We start from the raw sequence: 26616 nt of genomic DNA on the forward strand, positions 1-26616 counted from the left end.
GAAATATAAAAAGGATTTAGTAATGGTCTGAAGAACTAACCAATGGAGTTTATACTGATAAAAAACGTTATGGTTTAAATTTTAGCAAATAGAATTAATCATTTTGCTTTTCCTAATGAGCTTTAAAAAAAAGTTAAAAAAATTCCACAATAGACTTATTGTAATAAAGATGATTGTGATTGCTCAAAAGCAGTTTAAAAAAAAACAAAAGGGAACTTACAACAAATATATGTAAAAAAAACTGGGCATAATTAACAATCAAGAAATAAGGATTTATTCTGAAAAAACCTAATAGGTTTTAAATAAGTATCTTCAAAAAAATTCTAGAAATGCAAGGACTGATAATGTGCATTTAAATGTACAGTATAAACATGTCTTTTATTTAGAGCCAAATTGATGATTATAAACTCCTGCTGAAATAAGCCCCACTGAAGAACCTGCCAGAAATCCAAAAGTAGGTGAAGATGCTATAGCAACTGATGTAAGAATTCCTATTCCACCACCAATAAAATAACCACGGTCAGCCCGAAGTTGATTTTGATTTTTTCGAAGTCGGTAACAGCGATCTGTAATAGGATCCAAAGATTCTACGTCTTTTATTTTCATGTATGTCATCGCTGGACCTAAAGTTTTTGGTTTTCTAATTTACTTAAACTATACAACAGCAACAAAATAAAATTTGACTGAATGAAAAATAAACAAGCAAACACCTTTTTAATTTTAAAAACTACATTCATATTTTATTTAATATTCTTTAAAAAATATAGATATATGAATAAAATACATATTGGTCAAAATCTTTCTTCATGAACTGCATATAAAAACTGCAAGCTTTTATTATGTTTAAAAAAATATTTTTTAAAAGTTTAAATAAATTTAAAAAAATCATCAAGTGATTAATGCTCTATACATCATTAGTTCCTAAATAACTTTTTTGATATAGCAAGATATACCTGCAATAAGTCCCAAAGTAACACCAATCTTCCCTGATTTTGTCATAGCATTTATAAAATTTAATTTTGGTTTACGAACTATAGCAAATATTGGTCCAAACAAGAAAGTACCAAGTGTTCCACCTATTTGCACAGTTTTGCATGTTACATGCGTGCAGAGTTCAGTGTAAGGATATGATATGTCCTCAAGATCTTGTTGACTTAACTTTGCACCAAAGAAGTTTTGTATGTAAATAAGTTTCATTTTTAAAAGCAATCCAGAATCCTTAGCACACAAAAAAAAACTTTTATTACTTTTTAATATTTTTAAAAACTCAAATTATTCTGAAAAAAAACTTTTAATAAAAAAAAAAAAATTTAGAAAACAAGAGACTCTTTATAGGAAAGATTTTAGGATGCCAAGGTGTCAGCAAGTTTACATATTAGTTCGTCATGAAGTGATTTTTGTTCATAGAATTTACCTTAAAATCAAATTATTTTCAAACTATAGACATTTTTTTATTATTTAAATGCAGAAATTTAAGTCTGATGATAGTCAATGAAACAAAGTCTTTGCTTAATTGCAAGTGACTTAAAATAGGAAATTGTTAAAATTCATTAAAAAAAGTTTAACAATTCAACAAAAAATACTTAAAGTGAAAATTATCAACTATATTACAGTGCCAAAAGTATTTTTAATTTAAATTTTTTGTCATTTTTTACTTCACCCTATGCCTTTGAAAGGCCATTCATAATTAGTTGCCAAAGTTCTTTTTTTTTTGGATATGTCTTTCGTATGACTTCTAGAATCTCATTGAACCTTGTCATACCACCTGGAGCCATGCAGAAAGCACTTCGAGTACGACGCAGCAACTCAACAAAGTCATTGTAACCTGTTTGAACAAGCAAAATTAGATCGTGATGAACAAGTTCAGTAAATAATGAGAGAGCTTTTTGAACAATTGGACTAACACTTGGAGAGCGCAGATGCGAGGCTAATTGGGCAGGATTGTACAATGCAAAATGACGAGCAGCTTCTAATGCCAAATCATGAAGCAAGAATGGACTTGAGACTGCATTATACACAACTTTACAAAAGTTTTTTAGATATGGTGGCCCAAGAGATGCTGCTAATGCACACATCCATCTGATATCTTCTGATGATGGTGGTGCATGTGCATATTTTACATCAGGTCTTTCATCAGGCATACGCAAGGATAAAGCCTCAAGCGCCTTCATTCCCACACGATAGCTATTTTGAAGACAGCGAGGAATCTCAGACAAATTTAACTCATCTGGGAAATTAGATAATGGCACACTGTATGAATCAACATTTTGAATACGCTTTGAGTGCACAACTTGTTGAGGTAAAGGACAGTGATGCAATTGAGTTGAATAAGGAGGGTAGAACCATGACACATGATCTTGTGTACTACTACGATGGAGTTGTCGCCCAAGAAATTCTTGTGCTTTTTGATGCATCTGATCTTGAACAAACTGTTCTGCTGTAATAAAAACTGGAGTTTGAGATTCTGAGCAATCATTAGGTGATACATTTCCACTTCTTACTCGAGGAATGTTGTTACTTTCATTTCCACCTTAAATTTAACAAATAAAATTAAAAAAAAAAAGCAAATATGAGAAGTAAATTACTACAGGAATACAGAAACTAAAACTTGTTTTGCATCTATATTGATACCTTCTCTTTTACGCCTTTCCTCATGCAAATAATGCCATTCTCTAGCAATGCGAAACAGTAAGTCTGGTTGTATTCCACCATGCCTAGCAGCACTTTCAACTGAAGAACAAGCTCTTTCTAGCATTTCTTCACTTTGCTCTCGACACATTGTTATAGTTTGAGTTATATCTCGTGAACTTAAACTCTGTGACTGAGGCAGACAAGTTAATGCTAATTCTGCAGCAGTTCGTTTTAATAAAGAATCACCTGAACGCGATAATCGGCTAGCAATTTGGACGCATTCTGAAGGTGTCAAAATATCTTCCCATTTTTCATTAAGTATACGTAGAGCTGAAGATCCTATCTCAACAGCTTGATTTTCTATCCAAGAAACATAGCTGGAATATGTCCGAGAAAACCAATTTGGTGAACTACAGTTATGAATGTGCAATGCAAACAAGCCTAAAAAGTAAAGTGTCCACAATACAGCAATATGTAAATAATGGAACAAAAATAATTTAAATTGTTTACATTATTTATAAAACATCATCTAAAGGATTATTTACAATACTGCTATAAAGCTTCTAATTTTTAAAGAATTATTCAAAAATTATTAAATAAACACAAACAATTCAACTAGAAGAATTACAATCCACAGAATTAAAAACCTTGTTTACCTACCTATTTGAAATGCTGCCAATTGTAAGACACGATTAACAGAGCATCCAGAACTCACCTCATAAGTGTCTGCAAGGTATGAGGTTGTAGGATTTCGGGCTTGCTTTAAAACTAATTTTGCAAGCTCAAACAACGAATAACCCTCTGCCTCTATACTCTGAATATCAATTTGACTTTTATGGTTTTGCTTTTTTTTCTTCTTTTGCTTTTTACTTTGCTTTATAGGAGCATTTGAATTATCTAAAGCTTTTAAATTAACTGAAGCTAGTGCAGCATTTAAATCAGAAACATTGACAAATCCAGAGTCATCTCTTTTTGTGTTTAAACTTTTACCTTTGGACAAAACTGGCTTGTTTTCATGAACAATTTTTTGTTCTGTTCCAGAATCAATTGAAGGTGATTTAGAATAAGCCAACAATGAATCATCAAAAAGACTGTCAGAGGAGCTTGGGTTACCAGAGAATTCCAGATTAAAAGTATCTGTCTCTGTTGCAAGTTGATTTTCATCAAAATCCATAACAGTATCAAAATTACTTTGTTCTTTAACTTCATTTTCCAGTTTTTCATCATTGTGTACCTTTTGTTTACTAAGCAACTGAGGAGTCTTTTTTCTGACAGAGATTTTTGAATCTTTAAAAAAACATTCATCAGTATCAAAATATAGAGCCTGAGGTTTTGTTTCACTGGTTACTGGTAAACTTTGACCAAAACTGGAAGTCTTTTCATCCAAAGCATTAACATGACATGTGTTCTGTGCAGCTAAACAATCTATAGGTATGAGGACACATTTTTCTGAAACTTTAGGAGTTTGATCAAAGAAGATACTTTCATATCTCTCGTTGGTATTAGTCTTAAACATATCTGCCTGAATATTAAAGTCATCATCAATTCCAGTTTCCCCATCAATTGGTTTATCAAACACAATCTGACTGTTTTCAGTAGAAAGTAGTAGTGGCAAAGTGACATTAGGCTCATGCAGAGTACTGCTGTGACAAATTGCTGACACATCAGATCTTTTTTCAAACAAGCTTGATTTCTCTTCTGCAAAAAGTTCATCATTTTTGCAAACACTAGAAGATTGTTGATGGTGCTGATTTGCATTAGAACTCAACAGAACAGATGTATCACCTATTGATGTAGAATCACAGACTGTTATTTCACTATCCCAATTTTCACCTCTTTTTGAAAATGCATCACCTAAAAAAAGTTATTAGGTTTTATAATTATTTGCTGGATTATATGACAATCAACTCTATGAACATAATGCCTATACAGATAATGTAGTATTACAACCTATTGTTAATGATAAAGCTGAATCCAATCTTTTTGTACTTTTTTATATCCCACAGTACAAATTTTTGTGAATAAATAAAATTAAAAGAAAGAATAAAAATGTTGATTGTAATTTTTAGCATAAAATAAAAACTAAAAACTCCCTAGTAAAAATATTAGTTAATAATATAAAATTTTTTAACAAAAGAAATCTTTTACACAAAAGATCTTGAGATGGTGTATTCAGAATGTTCAACTTTGTTGTGAGTTGTTCTGTGATAGTTGACACTACATATATGACAGTTCCAAGAAAATTTTGAGATATTTATAGATGTTCAAACATCATAATGTATCTTAGTTAATGAGAAAGCAATAAAATGTAATTGGAATCACTAAAATTAATTTATTTATGAGAATAATTATGGTATTGGGAAGATTGTGTAACAGCAATAACTGGCTCCAAATAGAAGTTAAGAGTATTGTAACTACATTGGAAAAAATTTTTACCAAGCAATTTTTAAGGTGCTCCTAACTGAAAACTTTATCAAATTACAAGTGCAAGACATGGAGATAACTTAAGAGATTGATCAAGGATTTCAATCTGTAGGATATGACTTTTAAACATAGAATTCTGAGTTGATAAATCACAACTCAATTTTTAGATCACCTCATAGTCAGGGTCTTTTCTCTCCTAGTAGTTGTGATATTCATCAAGCTGACCATGTGCTATTACATATGAAGTAATAAAATTGTAAGTAATAAATACAGAAAATGAAAAAGAGGAAAAATGTGAAAGTAAGTAAAATAAAAAAGGATATCAGTACATTAAAATTTTATTACAGAAGAGCTAAATAATAAATGGCTGATATTGTCAAACGTTATATATTCCATAAGAGACATAGAATCAATGCTTAAACAAGCGAAATTCTCAATCATTTGTATTTTTGTCATTAACCATTGAATAAACTCAGCTGTAAAATACTATATAAAAACACAGTATAAATGCAACAGGTGGAATCTTAAAGTTTTAATCTATGCAGAATGTAGCAATTTAAAAGCTTAAATAAATAACCTTCGAAACAGAAATACATTTCTTGTCCTGAGTCTGACTCAGCCTGCTCAAAACAATTCTTTGATAAAGGATTTTTTTTTGTCCAATTAACTTTGTACTTAGGGGATGGACGATCACTACGCAACCTTTTTTCATTACGTGGGTTCTTTGAGATTGCACGAGCCTGTCTGCGCTGATGTTGCTTACGATTTTGAGGGAAAGAAACAGGGGCAGTTTTTGAATGGGTCCTTTTGTCTGTTTCACAATTACCACTGTCACTGTCACTAGAGCGCATACCCTGACTATAAACAAATCAAAATAAAAGTTTTAACATAAAAAAATTCTTAATTTTTTGTCAGTTTATAACAAATAAACTTTATTTGCCAGTTTTTAAAGCATAAACTCAGTGTTTGCTGTCTTGTCATTAATAATGTAATACAAATAGATAATGTAACTCAAACTACAGCTTAAAAGAAAATGGATGTGTACAATATTCACCTTCTTGATTCTGGTTCAACATGAATATCAGCAAAACTAAACCCACATTTGTTCAATGGAGTTGCTGCTAAAATAGTAATCAGAATTCCCTCTAACAAACTTTATTAGACAAAACTAGATATACAATTATTTCAAAGAAATTAAAAACAGTTTACTTTCTGTTTTTTGTTGGACAGCAGAGAGTGACTGCACAATATTTTGTTTTTTTATTTGCTTCAAAAATATATATCTTTCTTTATCAAGCAATGTGCATAAAATCTCATTCACTTGACTTTCATTCATTCGGCAGTGAGTGAGTAGACCAAGGGCAAGGTGTTGCCGCTGATGACGAATACTTTCACACAGCATAGGGTGGCGATGGTCCACAGCACTGCTACAAAGACCTGAAAAAAATGTATCAAAACTAAAAATATAAGTGGTTTATCTTACAATTTTATTCATAAAAAACCACTTTTTTTAACATTTCATTTAATGACTAAAAGATCCATACTTTTATGAACTTTATGAACAATTGATCACCAATAAGACAATATGAGCTTTGAAATTTTTTATTGAACAAATATTCATGGATTTGTAAGGTTCATTTTAAAACATTAAATATAACAAAAATCTTACCCAGAGTGATTAGAGCACACTGATATCCCAAACTACTATCTGTCGGTTGTCTCTTTAAGTCAGGTGCTAAAACTATTGACTGCCCGTGTAATACAGTAGATATAACAATTGTATCACAGAGCACCTCAAATATGAAAATGGAAATTAACAATGGCAGAATGAAGTCACCACGGAGCATGGGATTATTAATAATTTTCTGACATTGGTACCTGAGTGAAGCATATTGATATTCAGTTATAAGCATGCTCTTCAAGCGTTTATAAAGATCCATTTCTAAGCAGATCAACTTAACCTTGTAAAAAATAATTTGAATAAAAAATTAAAAATAAAAAAAAAAGCTTTGAATAAATAAAAAACAAAAAATTGCTTTCAAAAAACATCTTTTTAATTTAGGATGTAAAAAAATTTTCCTTAAAAGAAACAAAGTTACACAACTAAAATTACTTCATCTTTGGTAATTGCAGAAGGAAGATGTGGAACAGTTAGTCCTATAATAGCTAAATCAAAAATAAGTTTCTCAATTTCAATTCCAATTGGCTGATGTATCATTGAACATAAAGTACAAGCTATCTCTGTCATTGAAATGCAACTGATTTCACTTGTTTCACACTTATCAGGGTATGTAGAAATAATTTTTTGTGCACAAGTGTATGCCAGCGATATACCAACAGATTTGTAGCCATGAAACAACAATGCTTCTGAGAGTTTGAAAAGAAAATGAAACTCGTCTGTATCTGATGGAAGTAGAGATATCAGTTGACCAAAAATTGTATCCGAAATGCAATAGTACGATTTTGAGCCAACCCTTTGAAAATAAAATAAGGCCCTGTTATATCTTATGAAGAAAGGGTTTTAAAAGTAAAATAAGTAAAAAGAAGAAAAATTTTCAGTAAACTTTAAAAAATAAGTAAATGGTGCTCTTTTTTTTTTTGTTGTTGACTTTTTAATCATTTTGTTATTTAAAAAGTCACAACAAAAAGAATAATAAGAATTATAAAACTGATTTTAGACTATTTCTGAAGGATTAGAAATTAACATACACAGATTACACAAAGAGATGTCTTTTAAACACGCAAAAAAAAACACTTTGTCTTATGACAAATTCTGAATGCACAACTTTGATGACTCAACACATCAGCAAAAACATTTATAAATTCATTAATGCCAAAAATATTTATAAAGTTATATTTATAAACTCCAATCTTACATAGCATAAAATTTGAACTATAATCAGACAGTTAAAACTCAGATTACTTAAATTCATAATTGATACATAAAAAAATGTTTCAGAAAAACATATTTGGACATATTTGAATATTAACTAAAATTTATTGTTTATCTTTAAGATATTGTCATTTTCAACTGATAAAAGATGTGAAGCAAAATGATTTGCTGTTGCATTTTAAACTAATATCTAAATTTATCATGATATTTAAACTGTCTTAAGGATTGATCTAAAATATCTGTTAAAAAAGCCTATAAATCAAATTTAAAAACTAATTACCTTGGTGCTTCTTTTGTATCTGAAAATACAAGATAGTAAAAATATAACTTTTTAGCAGAAAAAAGAAGCTGATTTTAAGTGAATTACTAATTTAAAAAACACTTCAAATTTCCCGACTAGATGTTTAAATTCCAGACCAGATCTTACAATATTCTCATTAAAATTTAAAATTAATACTGTGCACATGACTAAAATGAATATGTATATTTGCTCATTTTCATAAGCCACAGAAAATTTAGATTTTGGACAAGAATAAAAAATGGCGAGTTAGTCATGGCTTGGAATGGCTTTACTTCAATTAAAAGATGTCAAGTTGTTTTGTTACCTCAAAAAAGATATTAGAAGATATTTTGGAGAAAATTTGACTGGATCTGAACTTGTTTTCAAAAAAAATGATGCTTCCATATAATACTTCATTAAATTGGTTAATAACTAAAATTTATTTGCTATAAAATAGTACAAGTAAACTTTTTTTAAAAAAAAAAAGCAGTTAATGATTCATTACTTTTCAACAGTATCACTTTAACCTTTTCTTTCAAACTAAGGGATATGTGTGATGATCAATACTTTAATAATCTATTTCCTGCACTATAAATCCAAATTAACTAATTTTGATGCAAATATGAAAACTAACATATGTAATCTGGATTTGAACATTTACTTGAGGCTATAAAAGTATATATATTTTTTTCTTTTACAAAAATTGCAGAGCATTAGATTAAAAAAAACTCTAAAATAAAATATTGAAAAAGAATATTAGAAGTCAGGAACATAAATGTAAATATCACTTACCATGAAATATGCCAAGTATTGAATAGAATTGATACCAATCTCTTGTACCTGCAATTTGAGCAGCTCCAAATCCAGTGAAGTCTTTAGTAAATTTTCCAGTAAAATTATTTGAATTCACTTGTCCTTGACCTAAAAAAAGAAAAAAAAAACAGTAGATTTATCATTTAGTTAAAGTAGATCATTTAGTTATTTTTTTTCTATTAAGGTTGCAGTAAGATAAAGAAGTGTATGTTAAATTAAAAGATGATTGGTAGATACATTGAAGCTGGTTAATGGTTGGTGATTAGTTTAAACCTAATGGTGGTTGTAAAAGTATAAATAAGAAGTTTTCTGATGTTAAAACTCAAGTAAAAGGTGTTTGATAATCACCTTTCTTTGCTGCATCTTTGACTTGAGCATTCCATGTCTGTAACTTATGCATTATCTTTACTTTTTCCTGAGCAGATAGGGAAGGTGACATAATAATTAACTCCCATAAATGTACAATTTCATCCATTAAATGTGCTGAACTGTAACGTGATATCTCATTGCTTGAATGCAACTTTCCTATGAATTTGAGTAAATAAGTAACAAATCAGTAAGCAGCAAGATATATTTCACATAAACACAAGAAAAATTATATGACACTATTAAAAGCATCTCAACATAATTGCTATTGGTTACACATAGTCAGATACAAATATAAATTAATTCTCCTTCACCCACATAAAACTATGTTTAAAAAACCTCTTTAAAGAGCTTTTATGGCGAGCTTTCAATGCTTTTCAATAATAAAGTTTTAAAACTTATGTAAGACTAACATAACACTTTTACATAAGACTAACATAACACTTATATACCATTATGCCTCTGACTTTCTGTGCATGCTTGTAAGCTACTATAACTAGACATCCAATAATACATCATTTGATAACATAGCAAACATTCTTGTGTAATACAGTGCAATAAATATTCAGAGTTTTGGTCTCCTTGAGCACTCATGTGTCTGACAATTGATAAAAGATTCCACAAAGCTTCTGGCTCATGACCTTGAAATGATCGAATATAATTAGACCTGAAGATAGAAAATCTTATTTAAAAAAAAAAAAAAATTAAAAAACATGAAAAATTCCTTTCATACAAAACACAATAGATAATTAACCAACAATACCACACTACAGAACAAAGATAAAATACCACTGCACAGAATAAAGGTCAATACCACTGTATAGAGATTGGTGGTTGAGCCATTAATGTGTTGCTTGCATCACATTTCAAATAAAACAATGGTGCTGGACCACAAAACCTTGCAAGTATTTTTTTAATATTTTCACATAACGTAACTTTATCGAGCACCCAATTTGCCTCATCTGATATAGAAGCACCAGCTGTTGGATCTACAATTGAAAAAAAAAAAAAAAAAAAAGACCTGTAACAAAAACTTTAAAGTAATTAAATAATTAAAATTAAAGTTAATTCTATTAGGTATGAATGTAGTTGTAAAGTATACTAGGTACTTAAGTATCAAACCTGGTGCACCAGACAAAATATTAATTTCTGATTCTTTTGATGACAACAATTGATCTAACAATCTCTGGGCGGTAGGAAGAATCTTTCACAAAAAAAAAAAAATTTTAATATCAATTTAAAACAAATTGTAATTGTAATGCTTTTAACTTAACCGATTTTTAAATAACTCATTAAAACTCAGCCCTCCAAATAAAGATTAGTATTCAGTATGCACTGCTTAACAATGGTCAGCTTAATTTTTTATTGTAAACAGCTTCATTGTAATAACTATGAATAGTTCAATAAATCAGAGACAATAATCAAATAATATTTAGTTAACCATACTTTTTTTTTTCAACTCAGGAAAAGTTCTTCTATGCAAATAAAATGATTAATTCTGCTGTTTTGAATGGTAGTTGGATAATATAATATATTCTACATATTTTATAAATTATTCCACAAGGTATTGTTTGAAAAGCAAAAGTGGAATAATACATAAATGGTAGTTACTCAATGTTAAAAAACTGTTAATTCATTATTCGACAATTTTTGCTGCACAGCTGATTTGTTCTTGCTTTTTTTAACATTAAAACTAGGAATTATTGCTAACTTAACAGGGAAAAAATTGGTTGACAGGAGTTAGAATAAAGACAATGTGAGGTCCTAGGTAAGCATGGGGCCCTGTACTTTCACATCAGCCCATATACTGGTAGTTATATTACTTGAGACATTGTATGTGATGTGAAGTATGTGTATGTATGTGAAACTTAAATAACCTTAAAAAAAATTTAAATGAACTTAAGGTGCATACACCACAAACAATGTTCAACTAAAAAGTAAAACTTATTGATTCCTATCAAGTAGTAGACTTAATTTGTGCAAAATTTGATGCAAAACTTTTGTATTCTGATTATTTGAAAAATATATTCTTATTACTTGCAAAGAACTAAAGTTTGATCATATTAAACAAAAGATATTTCTTTTTAGTTTTTATCAAACATGGATTACTTGACCATTTTTAATTTGAAAACTATGTTGTAATATTGAAAAAGACTATACCTGAGGTGGTAAACCACTAATAAGGTATTGTGCAAATTTCTGCAACTGGTCACGCTCTAATTTTGCCAAAGATTCGGAGACAGGTGCACGCAATAAAATACTATTTTTATTAATTATACGGTACAAACAAACAGCTGTTGTATGCTCACACCATGTGGCTGTTTCACAACAAGAACATTGACAAGAAGTAATACGACCTCGATCAAATGTGATAGCAACATTATACACTTGTTTTGCAGGTGTGTGAGAAACAGGTTGTGTCACAACCCCACTTAAGTGAAAACCTAAAAACATTAATATATATTTAAGTCAAGTACATCTAAGAAAAGCTTTTTAAAAAAATTTAGTTTGAAATAACAAAAGTATTCACATCAATATATTCTGAGAGAGCATTCATTTTTCTTTTTTTAGAAATAATTGAATTAATTTGTTAAACTGTACACAATCATTTTTTCTTTCTTTTTTTCTTTTTTTTTATTTAATTTTCTGTAATTTAATATTTTTGTATGTAAAAGATTAATTTAAAGCTTGATTAAAGTAAGATTTTCAAAAAGGCAGGTTAAGTTATGTATATACCACTTTTGAAATAAAAGACAATCTTAACCTTCAGTCTTAAACTGCAAGTGTAATTTTGATTTTGAAACTTTGAAATTTATAAAATATTCCAGAATAGACCCACCAATTTGTAGGACATCACAGACATTTCCAGTTTTAGCAAGAATTTCACCCATCTTATACTTTTCATTAGAACCACATGATAAACAAGAATATAAGCGTATCTCTTCTTCATTTTCAGGAAATGACCAGAAAGCAATTCTTAATTGAAGTGATTCAGGTATGGGAGGCTTATAACGCTCAACGATTTCAAATGGATAGTTAAGGGCAACAGTTCTTGAACAAAGTTCCATCAAAGTTAAAACCTAAACAAAGAAATTGTTATAGCTATGTAATGTGAAATTAGAAGTCACAGTATAGAAATAGCTGCATTGTCCTTTCAGAGAACTGAAACATTCAATTTTACATTTCAATATCAAATAGAAGTTAATTTATGGAGGTAAATCACCACAGTTGTGAATAGGGTTGGGAATACCGGGATCCCGGTATTTTGAACAATTTATAGTTGCCAAAATACCGGTATTAAAAAAGTCGAATACCGTTATTTCGGTATTCGAAATAATTTCACCATTCGAAAGCTCATTTTAATTGATCTTATAAATGGAAACAAAATTCATCATACAAAATTAAATGTGGGTATATATATACCAATATCATATATGATATTGGTTATTTTTAGTTAAATTAAAATATTATATAAAATTCCAAACGGTAAGTTAAATTATACATTATAAATTATACATTTTATTACCTTTTAGAAAATTTGTATTTTATACCGATATGAATATTCAAGATTTTGAGGAGCATTCCAAAGCAAATGATAAAAATTCACCATGGTTTCATTTTTTAAGAGAAAAAGCAGGACAGTGTGCTAAATGCAAATTGTGTAAGAAAATAATAAAAACACATGGAGGTTCTACAAGCGGTCTTCATACCCATTTAAAAACAATTCATAAAGTCAATTTGTTAAAAAGAGATGTAGGTAGCCCCACTGTTTTAGATTCTTCAGAATTTTTACAGACATCAAAACCTTCAGTAGCTATAAACAACTTTTTTAAAAGTGGTAAAATGGATGATTCATTGCCAGCAATTTTAGCTAGGATGACTGCGTGTGATGGTTTATCATTCAACATTATTTGCACATCATATGATATCAGAAAAGGCTTAACAGCCAGAGGCTTTTCTAACATACCAAAGGATCACAAAACAATTCACAAAATGGTATTGAATTACAGTAAAAATATACGAGACGAAGTAATTAAAGAATTATCGAGCAGAATTGCTAATGGAAACAGATTTTCTCTAACTTTCGATGAATGGACATCAATAAGAAATAGACGTTACATAAATATTAATGTCCACTCTGACAAAGAATTTTGGAATCTAGGATTAATTCGTGCTTTTGGAACAATTCCCGCAGAAAAATGTGTTGAGCTTGTCAACGATAGGTTAAGTGATTTTAAGCTTTCGATCAAGAATATTGTAGGTATTACCACTGATGGCGCTGCAGTTATGACAAAGGTAGGCAGGTTATTCAAAGCACATCAGCAGCTATGTTTAGCGCATGGAATTCAGTTGGCTGTTATCGGCGTACTCTATAAAAAACCTAATAATGAGGATAGTCTGTATAATGAAGAAGATGCCAACATTACATCAGTTCCTACACCCAGATTTGAAAAAGAGCAGAGTTCCACAGATGATGACGAATTAATTGATGAAGATTATGAAAATGAAAATGGTTTACTCATAATCTCCACTGAAAACGATGATAATAATTCTTCTTTTCTGGTACATCAGCAAACGTTACCATTAATTCAAAAAGTTCGAAAAGTGGTCAAAATATTTCGTTCTTCGCCTACAAAAAATGACAAAGTCCTACAAAAATATGTAAAAGAAGAGTTCGGGAAAGAATTGTCTCTGGTTTTAGACTCAAAAACACGATGGAATAGTTTGGTGTTAATGATAGAACGTTTTGTCAAATTAAAAAATTGCATCAAAAAGAGTCTAATAGATTTAAAATCACCTATTTTTTTTTCTGATGCAGAGTTTGAAATGTTGTCAAATATCCTTTCAGTTTTACTTCCTATTAAGCTTACAGTTGAAGCAATCTGCCGACAAGATGCAACTTTATTATCTGCAGATGCTGCTATTCAATTTATGATGAAATCAATAACTGGCCATCCATGTTCATTAAGTTATGAATTGAAAGCAGCTTTAAAAGTACGTATTCTTGAAAGACGAACAGAAATTTCAAGTGTTTTGCAATATTTACACGATGCAGACTCCAATGAAAATCCGAGCGATGATGAAACCGATAGAGATTATGAATTATTTCCAATCATTACCAAAGCTGCAATCGCAAAAGTTATCGTTTCACAGATACAACGTCTGGGTGTGGCCAACTTGCATTATGAAGCTGCACCTTTAGCAACAACATCTACTTCAGCCAACAATATAATAGACACAAATATAATATTCAATGTCGATGATGATGAAGTTGATCAAAGAAATGAAATTTCTCTGACTTTAAAAGAAAAGTTGGAGATAGCAATATCAAAAAAAATTTGTACCAGATTACCTGAGAGTGGAATCAACCGAAATAAAAAAGATCTCACACGCTCAATAAAAAAAGAAATGTCATTTTTGAGACAAATGGCATAAGGGGAAAATACTTAACTTTAATATATAATTATTTGCTAAGTATTCAACCAACCAGTGTAGAATCAGAGAGAGTTTTTTCGGTAGCTGGCTTAATCTGCACCAGAATTCGGTCAAGGATGGGAGATAATTCGCTTAACAACCTATGTTTTCTGAGATCTTATATCAACAACCAACTGCAGAAAAAGTAGAACCTTAAAAATTTATGTTTTCTTCCTTTTCTTATGATTAATATATAACTAACATTTTACTGAATTTTGTTTTTCTTTTTTTTATTCTTTAAATAAGTTAATATAGCTTTTTTTAATTGCCAAACCATTTTTTAATTATATTATTCATTCATTTGTATTATTAAAGGAAATCTAATAATACCGGTTTAATACCGGAATCCCGGGATTATAAATTTTCAATACCGAAATACCGGTATTTGATTTTTGGTCCGGTATTCCAAACCCTAGTTGTGAATCCATACTTGTATATACTTATATATTTGATACCCTATTGACCGATAATAAAAAAAAAGAGAAAAAATATACTTATTGTCAAAAATGAGAAAAATTAAGATATGATATTCACTCTCTTTTTTTATGAAAGAAAAAATATTCTTAGGTAGATTGAATAATATTAAAGTTTCATCACAAATATTGATTGATCAAGATTAAAAAAAAAAAAAAAAGTATAATGTCTTTATTGTAAACTTTGTTTGGAGCTTTTTTCTAAATGGTTTCTTGTTTTTGTTTGAGGGTATTAACCAAAAATCACTTTTTGAATCTATACAAAAACCAATTTGATTAGATTTAACTCTGCTCTATCTGCTTGGAACTATTTTCCAATGGAATGAAAGTGGAATCAATGGATTTTTGCTAAGCAAAACTTATACTACTATAATCTTTTGAGGCTATCTCTAGAACTAAGCTTTTTTTTAATGGCTGCATAAACACTGTTTTTAACAACGAAAAATACTCTAACTGTATTTAAAAAGATACATTACTCAAATTTTGTAGATGCTTTTTGTAAGCTCTATTAAAAAAAATTAATAAATAACAATAATGGATTGAGTAACTATCATAAACAGTTTGAGAAGAATGAGAACACTTTTCTGCACCTATTTTTGTTTATTATATTTTCTTTTTTTATTTTATTATAAAATCTAAAATTGTAAATAATTTATATCAACTTTAGAGCAATATTTCTCCTGTCTATATCATGAATGTTTATTTTTAATAGTACATTGTAAAAAAAAAGAATTTATAAATTAAAATCCTTATGCATGCAATTTTGCTAAAATCACTATAGATCTAACAGAAATTGGTTCTTTTAAACTCTATGAAACCTTTTTTAATTATTTGTAATTTCACAAAAAACACATTTTTATATGTATACCTACTTCAAAAGTTGAATGACTTTTTATGACCATATGGGTCGGAGATAAACGTCTCCATCCTGACCAATTCAGAACTTGCTCAGAATCTGAGACCCATGAACAGACAGAATCACCTTCTTCAAACTGTTCGCTATCTTCAAATGAAACAATGTCCATATCGCTTCCATCACCAAATTCTCTAATGTTACCATTATCTATTACTCCATGATGGACCATCCACATAGCTTAACAACTTTTTTTTTTTTTTACATCTAAAAGAAAATGTGAAACATATATATTACATACATACATACATACATACATACATACATACATACATACATACATACATACATACATACATACATACATACATACATACATACATACATACATACTAGGGGTATTCAAAAGTTAGGTCATGGAAAAAATTTCACTAACAAATAGGCAATTTTTTGCGGATTATAATAAAGAAACGAAAAACTGTTGTTTTTTTTTTAATTATTTTTTTACCTTGCGCTGGCCTCATCAAGTTTTCAAAAAAAACTTTTTTTTTATAGATTGCATAATATAACGAGAAATAAATAAAACTGGATACTATTTTAAAAAATGAATGTTTATGTTATATAAAAGATATATACCAAAAACTATCATTGTAGGTTATTTTTGATACTTTGCGCTAGAACTATAAAAATGTTGACCTGTTTTTCTCGTTGCAACCAAACAATCAATGAAATCCACATTTTTCTGGCAGTGGGTCTTCTAATGTAGATAGAACTTTGATTTTTTTTATGTATGCTTAAATTCTTTATAGAAACATAATAATCAACAGTGTATTTTGATTACCCACCTTAAAAAAAAAATTAACAGAATTAAAAAATGAGAACAAGAAGGAGAGAATTAGAGCCTGTTGACAGTGGTAGTGGTTGCTCCAGCTCTCACAAGCCCAAAAAAAGCCGCCAGAGTACCAGAATGAAGAATAATTTTTTAGTTGGAAATTCTGCAAAAATGACATCTGTTATGCTTCTCTCAGGATTGATGTTTTGAAGCACCTGCTATATCTCCAGGAAAAGAAGCTACAGAACACAAAAATTGACTCACTGATATCTTGCCAGCTTGGTGTTGGTTTCAGGTAGGATAAAAGTGTATTCAAACCAAATAATTTTCAATTTGAAACTATAATTTATATAATAATTATTTTAAAAAAATAGCGAAATGTATTTTAATAACCCTTCGTTTTTAAATAGAATGGTATGTACCACAGTAACAGAGCAGTGTCAAAATGAATGCATTTTAGGATCAATCATGTTTACGTGGCTTAGATCTGGATTCCCAGTTATCAGTGCTAGTAGGCTGATCATGAATATAAAGGCATATATCACAAAGTATATGAATTTGAAGAAGTCACAGGACAAGACAAGCCAAGGATCGGTCGCTTCCAGGAAAGAGTTTATTGCTTTATTAAGAGGTAAGTGTAATTTTCATAAACTAACACAAATTATGACAAATAACTCTTTGGATTTGAATATATTATTCTCGAATTTTTTACTTATCATAACAAAAAATAAATTGTAATTTTATTATATCAACTAACTTAACTTACTTTACTTTTTATAGGACTATTTTGGGCAAGCACTGACCACAAGACACTCATTAAAGCTATTAAGATGAATAACTTCATATTAAAGGAAGAAAAAGCAAATGACATCACCTTCATCAGAGATCAGATAACAGATCGCAAGATGTGTATAAAAGATCTGGACAAAACCAGAGCAGACTATTCAAAGCAAAAAGAAAAGAGAGATCTGGAAAGAGTGACTAATAGACTACCTTTTATTTTAGATGATCAGGATTCTGTACTTAATACTTCAAATTCATCTGACACACTCAGTTCAAGTGGCAGTGAATATCAGCCTAGTCCTGCCAAAAAACAAATCGCATCAAACTCTCAATCTCAACAAATTGATGTTAGCAAAGACATCATACATAACACAATGAGAACAGCTCTGGGAGCCAACATATCTGCAAATAAAATCACTGCTACTCTAACAAAGTTGGTTATTGAAGGGGGAGGTAATTCAGATAAGCTGCCTCTTTCATATTCAAAAAATAGGATACTTAATGAAGATTTTGAAAAGTTAAAAAAATTATTGCAGTATCATATTAACCACAAAGATGGCAAGCTTGAACTACCTTTTGATGGGAAAATAATAAAGGATTTAATACCTGAGCACTGTGACAAAGCGAAGGACAGGATCTGTGTACTTGTAAGTTTTAAGGGTAAGAATTATCTTCTAGGTGCACCAGATATTGAATCTGGCACTGGCCTAAACCAGTTTAATGCAATCAGTGAACTTTTGAAGGAGATGGACATAGCCAACAATGTGCACTCTTTATGCTTTGGCACTACCAGCAGGAATACTGGAAAACTCCGTGGAGCTATATACAGGTATAAAAATAAGAATATATATTTAAAATTTTATTACTAACTTTGTTGTTTGAATTTTTTAAAGTACTATAACAATTATGTAAGGCTACAGAAATATTGATAATAATTTGACTGTGATAAATATGAAATGTAAGAACGCTTTGTACTTTTAAGATTGAGATCTGACCTTGGCAAGCCCTTACTGATGTTGGCCTGCCATCACCACATAGAAGAGGTCCACATCAATCATTTCGAAAAGGCTATTGGTTGCAAGGCCACTGTTGGTCCTGAAAACCCTCTTTTTAAATTGCTTCATAAACAATGCCATTCCATTGATACTGAAAGTTGCCAGCTAAATAGGTTTGAATGGAAATCTGTTTGTGGAACTTGGCTAGAAGCTCAAACCATTGAAGCAAAGAACCAACTTATGGAGATAGTAAAAACCAAAGGTTTTAAAAACCCAAAGGTTAGTTTAAAAATATCCTAAGCAGACATATATTAAAACTCTATGTAATTATTTTTAGAAGCATTTTTTTCATTGCGTAATAGTATTTAGATTTAGGAAACATTTAATAGAAACATAATAAACTTTTAGACTGGTAAGAAGAGAGATGACTACCATGAGCTGGCAGAATTATGTCTTATGTACCTGGACCCAAGCTTTATCTGCAAGTTTAAGAAACCTGGTGCTATGCATCATGTCAGATTCATGGCCAAAGGTATTTATTACATGAAAATTCTCCTTCTTAAAGATTTTGTGCAAAACCAGGATGGGCAAGTTTATTGCTATCTTCTATGCACCCAAGTTTCTGACTAATGAGAAGCCAGACATTGCTCCATTACAGGTATTTAAACAAAGTACAAGCATTAAGTTTAAATATAAATTTACTATTACTATATTTCATGCATTAACTGTAAATTTAAAAAATTACAAAAATATATCATTTTTTCTTTATCAGGACTTGAATTCTAATTGGAAGATGTCGAGGTATGTTGAGGATGAACCTGCTGTAAGTGCAGTTTTTAAATCATGGGGAAACCATACCAAATGATTATGACATGGACAGATATAACAATAAAGGTTTCTTGCCTGAAATAAAAGACATGTCTTTACTTGACAAGTGGCCAGAAATGGTTGACTTTATCACTGCTGAATCATGGCTAATTTGTGAGATTTTAGGCCATGAAAAAACCAACTCCAAATGGATGATTTATCCAGCTAGTTCCTGGAATATCGATTCTGATTATTTAGAGTTCCAGTCGTACGTCAAAAACTTGGCTGTCGTCAATGATTGTAGTGAGAGGGCTGTAAAGCTGGTACAGGAAACAGTGTGTCAAGTTACATCTGAGCATAAGCTGCAATAGCTGCTCAAATTCAAAAACAACTGGACCGTGCAATCCTCAAAGACCAAAGCTGCCTACCGTAAATCAGCTGAGCAGAAAACACCAGCTCAGCTTTTGAAAGAGTTTCCTGAAATAGAAGGTATAAATGCATTCAGATCCTGTGAAATGGACACTGAATCAGATAGCAGCACTGATTTGTTTCCTGATGTTGATGCCATAGAACAACTGTTTTGTGACCATGAGGCTGCTAATTACAGCTAGTTAACTATATTTTGTTGAATTTTGTAATTTTTGTTTAATAAACTTTTACTATTATTTGTATATTATAGTATTTAAAAGAAATTGACGGGAGTGGGCTCCCCCCCCCCTTTCTTTTTTTTAAGGCGGGTAATCAAAATATACTGTTGATTATTATGTTTCTATAAAGAATTTAAGCATACATAAAAAAAATCAAAGTTCTATCTACATTAGAAGACCCACTCCCAGAAAAACATGGATTCAATTGATTGTTTGGTTGCAATGAGTAAAACAGGTCAACATTTTTATAGGTCTAGCGCAAAGTATCAAAATTAACCTACAATGATAATTTTTGGTATATATCTTTTGTATAACATAAACATTCATTTGTTAAAATAGTATCCAGCTTTATTTATTTCTTGTTATATTATGCAATCGATAAAAAAAAAGTTTTTTTTGAAAACTTGATGAGGCCAGCGCAAGGTAAAAAAATAATTAAAAAAAAAAAACAACAGTTTTTCGTTTCTTTATTATAATCCGCAAAAAATTGCCTATTTGTTAGTGAAACTTTTTCTATGACCTGACTTTTGAATACCCCTAATACATACATACATACATACATACATACATACATACATACATACATACATACATACATACATACATACATACATACATACATACATACATACATACATACATACATACATACATACATACATACATACATACATACATACATACATACATACATACATACATACATACATACATACATACATACATACAAGCTTCAGGTTATTTCAGCTTTGAACTTCACAGTGAAGCAATTCAAAAAATTATCAGTGCAATTAATGTTGACCTAGCTAGCTACAATTTTATTTATCAGGCTTACAGTCCAGATTTTGACGAAATAATGTAGACGTTTTCAATGAAATAGATTCAATCTTTTTAATATCATGTCGTAAAAAATCCATTTTATTCCTTTAAGTACATGGCAAAGTCAAAACAAACTGGCGTTAAGCTAAAGCATGGAATACACTATTTTATTTAATCCTCATTTTTGTATACTAATAAAAACGATATGGCTAAATAGACACCTCCTTCCCGATGGATATGCTTAGTTACTTCAAGCTCCAATTTGCAAATAGTATGGTTTAGACTAATGCAATAGTATACAATAGTTTGCTTTCCTTAAACGTCGAAGTAGCTTAATACAACAACCCAGCGCATGAAAGGGTTATGAAACTTGATAACTCAATTAATTAAGACAATAAAATTAATTTTAAAACGTTCAAAAAGTAGTTGCATTTCAAAAGGTAATCTTTTCTATTACAGACATCTTCTTTCTTATGCCAAGATGATGAGATTCCTTATGAGACTTGGTTTACGGCATTGCAGATAATAGTTAAAACTGATAAATGACATGGTAATTTAATTTTGTATTATGTAAAAACATGTTTGAAAGTTTTTTGCATTTGTTCCTGACTAAAACTATAAATAAGACATTTAAAATACCAGTAAAAAAGTCTATAAAATTGAAAAGTCAGATAGATATATATGTAAATTTAGTTTACATTACTCCAAAATAAGAAGTCCAACAATACAAAATTATCAATTTATTGATGGAGATTTGGAGAGTGGGAGGGGGAAGGATTCAAGGATGATCGTCAAACTATAGTAAAACTACGAAGAATTCGGACTATTTGTATATTTAATTATGTGCCCACGATGTTTAATTCTTTTTAGTCAGCAGAATTAGCATAAAAGTGCAAATGTAGCCGTATGGAGTCCTGTTACAAGTTACAAAAAAATTATTTAACTCCACCCAGAAAGTGTTCATGGCGCCTCTCTCCTGGAGCTAAAACAAGCTATGTAAGTAAGACACTTATACTTGGTATTAGGGTACCAGTTGAAATTTATTTGTTGAAGACTTATACGCGACAAGACTTAACTCAAAAATATTTGGTATTAAATTGCATATTATATGTACTTTGCTTATTCATACCAGAAATTCTGCCAAATAGCTTCTTTTTTTATTGCTTCTTTTAAATAATGTTTTGAAACTATATTTATTTACTAACATGAAGCTGTTTGATTTCTGAAATAAACTTGTTGACGTTTATGTATCCATGTATTTTTCTTCATTTCCTTTTCAACAAATTTTCAAATTCATAGATAATCGATTTTCGGCTATCGCAAAGTATTGATAAAATACCTTACAGTATCGATACCAGTATCGCTCTGTTTTTTAAGAGAGTTTGTAGATTATTTTTATTAAAAGTTAGTAATTTGAATTAGTAAATTTATAAAATAACTGAGAGTTATATAATTGTCTCATATCATTTTAATTTAAAAAAATCAATTTAAAAAAATCATATCAATTTAAAAAAATTATCATTGAAATTCTCAAGGATCGCGTATCGTATCTCAAGGATCGTGTATCGCATCTCAAGGATCGTGTAGTATCATAAGAAATCATCCTTATTAATAAACGTTTCATATGATATCGCAATATTAATTTAACTAAAATTGCGCAATCATCTCTTTAATTTAATTTCTCATAAGGTTTTGTAATTTTAACTTTATTTATCGGCTCGTATCGGCTTCCGCAGTTAAATTTTTATATCAGTTATTGTTTTTTAATTACTTCACGCATGGTATCTTACTTCTTGTCTGATATGATCTTTCATTTTGTGTTCAATATTCAACAGCTAAAGTAAACTAGTTGGCATTCATCATGCCTCCAGCAACATCTTTACTCTGGGATTATTTTAAGAAAAGTATAGGTAAGTTTATATATTTTATAATTGTTCATCCATTTAATAACTTGTGGGTGTAGTTGAAGATAAATGCATTAAAGATACTGTGGTGTGACCTAACAAAGTTCTATGCTTTAAGAAAGTCCTAATTTAAGAAATGACAAATTTCGTATACATAAAATAAATATTTAGAGAAAAAAATTTAGTTATTTTATCTAACTAGATATCTAGTTAAAACAGCAAAGTTATTTTCCGCAAATGTTTCTTTTATATATACAAAATTTGTCATTGCTTAAATTAGGACTTTCTTAAAGCATAGGACTTTGATAGGTCACACCACGGTAAGTTGTTTTTTTTTACTATCGTTAATTTCGGTGTATTTTTTTTAAAAAAGAAATTCACAATATAATTAAGATATGGCAAAAAAATTTTCATCCATTATGAATACAAAAAGAATTATTCATAATGGCCTAGTGTTGTAATGCCTGTGTTATTGGTCAATTTTTAAAACCTTATAACTTAACTTTACCCCTATAACTCAAGCTGAAATTTTGAACATAGCTTTCTAATTTATTTTATTACAGTGTAACAGTGGGATTTTTTTGTTTGTTTAAAATTCTTTCCGAAAGTGTAGCATTTCTAACAAATCCATTACTTTAAACAAATATACCTCGTCTTAGTTAACATCTATTAATAAATCCAGCACTTTAAACAACTATACCTTTGTCTCTTAGTTAACATCTTGTAGTTACTTTTATTTGTCATTGAATTATATTTTTTTATTTTCAGGAGATTCTATTTTGTGTAAAACTTGAAAGAAGCTTGCCACAAAGCAATCAAATACAACTGATTTCGGAAAGCACATTCAAACACAAAAAGAAAGTTATTCATTAAACATCACAAGCAGTGAAAAGACTAAACCTTATTAAAGCAGGTCCTTCTGGATCCTCAAAGGAAGTAACCTCTTACTCTTTAGAAGAAGGCGATTACAAAAAAGTAGACAATTCGAGATCAGCGTCAATTAGTAGTTGATCATGAGGTTATTATTTTGATCTCTACTGAGTATTTTCCGTTCAGTTCCGCTTTTTCTAAAATTTTAGGTGGTTTATGAACAGAATATTACCAAACCCCACAAAAACCCTAAACGACTTAGGAATATAGACTAAAAGGAGCTGTGCATTAAGTCGTTGGAAAAGAGCTCATGGATCCTTATAAGATTGCTGTAACCACCTACCACACCAAGTACAAATATGTGCTAAAATCAGTTAAATAATTCTCAATTTTGTTGTTGTCAGACTCAGATATCCGAATTAACATTCCACGGTGGAAAATGAGCGCACCTAACAACTTTATCTATAAAGACAATCACCTCACTCAGGAGAACAACCAATCAGTAGAAAATTTCTAGAAAAACTGCACGGAAAATGGGAGTTATTTTAGCGAAAGAGAAGGGTTAAGAAGACACTACTTCACATCAAAAATCCACCAACTAAATTGAAAATGGAAAAATACCAAAAAACAAGAAGGTCCAAAAATGGAGGTAATACTGACATTTTAGCATGGTAGGAGCAGCATGCAACTGAATTGCTAATCTTTTCAGATGCTGCAAGATCTTGCTTGGTAACTCAACCAATCTTTGCATCATCTGAAAGAGCACTTTTTGATTCTGTCACTGATCGTAGATACAACTCCGACAGTGACAAGTGTTTTATTATGCATGTGAAAAAGAAAAAAAAAGTTCCATCGAACCAGAAAATGAAAGTGAAAACAATATGGAGCATGACTTGTTAGAGCAATTATTAATAGAAGAAATTCAACAATAATACAACAAAGAAAAAAACAACAATTGGAAGATAGCTAAATCTTCTTGATGGATAGAAAAAACCCAAACTTTCCTATCTTGCTTGTACATTGTTCCTAATAAATTTACAAATTCACTTGATCATTTTTTTTATCGATAACAAATATATGTATGCCAAATTAGAACGTATAATCATTAACACCCATGTAGATATTCAATAAAAAAAAAAAAATGTGATACCTCATTTTACGCTACTGAGAAATTGCTACAAAAAAAAAAACAGCGAAATTTAACTTAGATTACTCTGTCCAAAGCTCGTTTTATACCTGTTTTATTTTTAATTTTGAAGGGCCCATGGGTTTCGCATTTTACTTAATGGACACTTTTTAGATTTGACACACGCACTTTTTGATCAGTGTTTCTTTAACTTCTTTTCACTGTCATAAGTCGTTTTCATTCGTTGTTTTTATTCTCACCCAGTTTGTGATTTCGTTAATTGTCTGTTATGCCTACTAGAAAAAAATATACTCATCTTAAGATAATTAATTTTAAAAAAATTAAGTAAATTAAAATTAGTTAAAATAGTTTAGTAAATTAACTAAGGAAGTAAAAACTCCATATGTGGTACTGTTATGTGGTACTATTATCTGGTACTGTTAGGTGGTACTGCTAGGTGGTAATGTTAGGTGGTACTGTTAGGTGGTACTGTTAGGTGGTACTGTTAGGTGGTACTGTTAGGTGGTACTGTTAGGTGGTACTGTTAAAACCAGAACAAGATTTAGCCGGTATCATATGCGTTGTATTTTAAAAAGAAAAGAACCAATTTGAACTTTAGCCAGTACCACATGATTTTTGTTTCTGTTTTAGTAAGGGTTTATGAAACCTTTGTTAAAATGTAAACCTTGATTATACTATATAATTATATTGTTATTCATAATATTAAACAACTATGATTAAACTGATGTGAACTTCTAAATCTCTATTTACAATCAAATGGAATTTATTTTCTATTATTGGAAGATTTGTGTAGCTATAATGATTCAAAAAACTTTTTTGGATTACAGACAGTTATAAATACAAGCAAACCAAGTTTTAGGCTTGCAAAAATTTGTTCACTAAATTATATTTAAACACTTATTTCATCAGAGGACAAGGTAAAAAGGTGGTTATCTCGGTGGAGGAGTATTACGTCATTTGCAGAGAGCAGGTTTTCATTTAAAACCGTTAAAAGATCGTTTGAAAAAATCCTTAAGCGATCATTTCTAAAATGTTCATTTGTTCATTTAAAGTTAAATTTCATTTACAAAGATTAACAATTTTCATTGTATATCAAACTAATATCGACGATGTATTCTAGTATAAACGTTGAGTTTTCAAGAAAAATATTGAATTGAGTTATAGACTATATATCGTCATAAGGATTAATAGTTGTTTATTTTCATATCTGAACTGAAGGCAATATCATATTTAACTCATAAAAATTATTGAACGACAAGGTTTGCTTCTCACCCAAAAAACAAAATACTTATTCAAAAGATGACTTGTTGACAATCCTACTAATTTATTCAATGCATAAATTATGCTTGTAATAATTTTAGAATGTTCTTTTGTTTATCGTTATTCCTATCAAAGCAAACCATCCAAAATCCAAAAAAATGCTTGTACTGCAATTTCTCCTGGCTCGCACACTATACGAGAATAAATATGTTCTATTTTTATCTATGTCGTTGAGGAACTCATTTTTCAAAGACCCAAGTTTGATATTAAGTTGAAAAAAGTAATAATAAAAACGAAGACTTAATAATTTTGTAACTTGAAAACTGAAACTTGACTGATCTCAA

The 26616-nt window shown here is 29.9% G+C and overlaps 2 protein-coding genes across 4 annotated transcripts; both read right to left on the reverse strand.

Annotated features, from left to right (window-relative positions):
• Positions 1–158: 158 nt before the first annotated feature.
• Positions 159–1443, reverse strand: LOC145190281 (uncharacterized). The gene is made up of 2 exons (XM_080067102.2): positions 954–1443; positions 159–623 (listed from the first exon to the last, which is right to left on the reverse strand). The coding sequence occupies exons 1-2, from the start codon at positions 1195–1197 to the stop codon at positions 379–381; spliced, it is 489 nt and encodes a 162-aa protein (XP_079923228.2). The 5' UTR covers positions 1198–1443; the 3' UTR covers positions 159–378.
• A 69-nt stretch (positions 1444–1512) lies between these two features.
• On the reverse strand, positions 1513–21226 carry LOC145190278 (zinc finger SWIM domain-containing protein 8-like). 3 transcript variants are annotated; one of them, XM_090091127.1, is made up of 18 exons: positions 20997–21226; positions 16228–16475; positions 12247–12487; positions 11568–11851; positions 10530–10611; positions 10222–10396; positions 9860–10074; positions 9390–9566; positions 9021–9149; positions 8229–8247; positions 7169–7529; positions 6725–7016; positions 6265–6492; positions 6110–6176; positions 5633–5913; positions 3292–4485; positions 2632–3072; positions 1513–2530 (listed from the first exon to the last, which is right to left on the reverse strand). In XM_090091127.1, the coding sequence occupies exons 2-18, from the start codon at positions 16444–16446 to the stop codon at positions 1662–1664; spliced, it is 5274 nt and encodes a 1757-aa protein (XP_089947253.1). In that variant the 5' UTR covers positions 16447–16475; positions 20997–21226; the 3' UTR covers positions 1513–1661. The 3 variants fall into 3 exon arrangements, with proteins under 3 accessions (XP_089947253.1, XP_089947255.1, XP_089947254.1); XM_090091129.1 differs by lacking the exon at positions 20997–21226 and having other exon boundaries at positions 6110–6173; positions 16228–16503; XM_090091128.1 differs by lacking the exon at positions 20997–21226 and having other exon boundaries at positions 16228–16502.
• Positions 21227–26616: the final 5390 nt, after the last annotated feature.

Source organism: Hydra viridissima, unplaced genomic scaffold (genome assembly GCF_058129835.1).
Source record: "Hydra viridissima isolate aposymbiotic clone 2 unplaced genomic scaffold, HvirCarnegie_v1 scaffold_6, whole genome shotgun sequence".
Lineage (NCBI taxonomy): Eukaryota > Metazoa > Cnidaria > Hydrozoa > Anthoathecata > Hydridae > Hydra > Hydra viridissima.